Raw genomic sequence first — 2,500 nt, 5'->3', positions numbered from 1 at the left:
TCTCTCTCTCTCTCTCTCTCTCTCTCTCTCTCTCTCACTCTCTCTCTCTCACTCTCTCTCTCTCACTCTCTCTCTCTCTCTCTCTCTCTCTATCGATATCTCAAGCTATCTCTCTATTTTCCTATTTATCTATGTATCTATCTATCTATCAATATATCTATATAAACATACTCAACTAAACATAAATACTTACATGGCCAATGTGTCTCTTGATTTCATCAGTCCTTGGGTCTCTCATGGGGTTATCGAAGCCACAAAGTCCAATCCTGAAAGACACATTAGGATGTCAGTTTTATCCTATTCTGTAATGCCCTCTGTAGAATACGGTCTGGTGTGTCTTATCCATGTGAGGACAATTTGGATATCTGTTTTGTTGTTCTGGATTAAAGAATTGGATATATCTTTAGTTTTTCATTTTCGTTTTGAATTGCAAAATGAGTAACCCAACACGTTTCTTTAAAATATTCTTGAAAATTCTCGCAACTACATCAGGCCGCTTATCTCACCCGACAATAGGTTATGCAAATCACGTGGCAAGGGTAATTTATATGCAAAATTATGCAATATATTACTGAAATGGTGCATTATGTTGCATCCTGTTGCCTGATGATAGGAACAGCTACATCCTGCCGGGAATCTCTCTCTTTTTTCCTGTTTATATATCTTTCTCTCTCCATGTATGTGTGTGTGTACGTGTGTGTATATATGCGTATGAATGATTATGGATGTAGGGGCAAATATGCACAATTATGTATGTATGTTTCAATCCATGTTATGTGTGTGTGTGTGTGTGTGTGTGTGTGTGTGTGTGTGTGTGTGTGTGTGTGTGTGTGTGTGTGTGTGTGTGTGTGTTTGTGTGCGCGCGCACGCAGTCCCCCCCAGCAGCCCCCTCACCTGTATCCGTCGAAGCCGTCGTCTGACCCGTTGACGGTGAGGACGGGCGCGCGGGCGTAGGCCTTCGCGACGCGGCGGTTGCGCTCGAGGACGATCACCTTGGACCAGATCTCGTCATCGATTTGCTCCCACTTCATCAGCACTTCCTGGATGTGCTCCTGTTCAGAGGGAAAGGGAGAAGCGGGTATAAGTTTGGGGGGGTAATACCAAGGGGGAGGCGAGGTATAAGTTTGGAGGAATAATAATACCAAGGGGGGAAGGGAGAAGCGGGTATAAGTTTGGGGGGTAATACCAAGGGGGGGAAGGGAGAAGCGGGTATAAGTTTGGGGGGTAATACCAAGGGGGGGAAGGGAGAAGCGTGTATAAGTTTAGGGGGGTAATACCAAGGGGGGGAAAGGAGAAGCGGGTATAAGTTTAGGGGGGTAATACCAAGGGGGGGAAGGGAGAAGCGGGTATAAGTTTAGGGGGGTAATACCAAGGGGAGGGGGGGAGGTATAAGTTTGGGGGGGTAATGCCAATGGGGGGGATGAGGTATAAGTTTGGGGGGATAATACCAAGGTTGGTAAGTTTGAGAAATGACAACTGTAGAAGATTTAGAAGAAAATAAATAAACATTCAGTAAAAGACCATTTTATTTTGATATATTACTATTCATCTAATATGAAAGTATCAAGACTCTATACACATGATACATGATACAGCTCTCAATGTCCAATTCCATCAACACAAAATCATCATATAAAAAAATGGATCACCAGCATAACTTTCTTTCCCAACTGTTAAATAATAACAATTCATATTTAATTGTTGGTTTAACTCCCAAAGACCGTTGTTTAAAAGCCACATCGTCGAACTTCACATCTCCGACTTTAAACAAACCGAGGCCACCATGCTACTGCGGCCGCTAGCAACTAGAGATTTTTGACCTCAATAAAAAGGCAAGTAAAAAAAAGAGTAGAGGAGAGAGAGAGAGGACATAATAAAAAAAAAAAAAAAAAAAAAAAAAAATGCAATCTGAAAATGCCATTGTAACTCGATAAAATCTCCTGAATTTTAGCATATCAATTTGATGAACCTACTTATACATGCTTGTAAATGTACTGCGGGACATTAAATGGCTTTGTTGTTTGTAAGAAGTCGCAGTACAATGGCATATGAAAATTCCTTCGAATGAAAATTAGCATTTGCCGTAGCTGGACTTGTTGCACGTCGACGATGTACGATAATTGCCAGATACCTTTAAACACTGCACCCTCGGTTATTCCCTTCTCTTATTTCTCTCTCGCCGACAATTACACGATTACACATCTCATCTTCATAGAGAGAATGAATCCTCCCTATGCAAATGATATTTAGAAAAGAAAAAAAAAACGAGTTAGAAAGAACGAGTGAATATTATTAGTGAAAGTGGCCGAGAACACGTTTTAAAAAGGCGTTGCCAGCGGCCTCCAGACGGGCAACGTATCGACGCAACCTTGGCAAAGATTTCATTGCATCGGACATTAAATTATTTCGGCGTCGCAGTGTCTTAATACCAAGCGCGACATATGAACACGGCGGAATCATGGGATATGTTGAGGGGGAACTACGCTATTTGTTGAAGAAC

The 2,500-nt window shown here is 41.9% G+C and overlaps 1 protein-coding gene across 3 annotated transcripts in view; it reads right to left on the bottom strand.

Annotated features, from left to right (window-relative positions):
* The window catches only part of LOC125045410, a 202,737-nt gene that overhangs the window by 14,996 nt on the left and 185,241 nt on the right, over positions 1-2,500 (bottom strand). For all 3 annotated transcript variants that reach the window (XR_007116548.1, XM_047642622.1, XM_047642623.1), the window contains exons 4-5: positions 895-1,052; positions 194-266 (exon numbers count right to left, since the gene is read on the bottom strand). Coding sequence is in view for 2 of the 3 variants with exons in the window: in XM_047642622.1 (XP_047498578.1) it covers positions 194-266; positions 895-1,052 (231 nt within the window). In the remaining variant the exon portion in view is untranslated. The remainder of the gene's footprint in view (positions 1-193; positions 267-894; positions 1,053-2,500) is intronic.

Source organism: Penaeus chinensis, chromosome 37 (assembly GCF_019202785.1).
Source record: "Penaeus chinensis breed Huanghai No. 1 chromosome 37, ASM1920278v2, whole genome shotgun sequence".
Lineage (NCBI taxonomy): Eukaryota > Metazoa > Arthropoda > Malacostraca > Decapoda > Penaeidae > Penaeus > Penaeus chinensis.
This window is presented reverse-complemented; position numbering and strand designations above follow the sequence as displayed.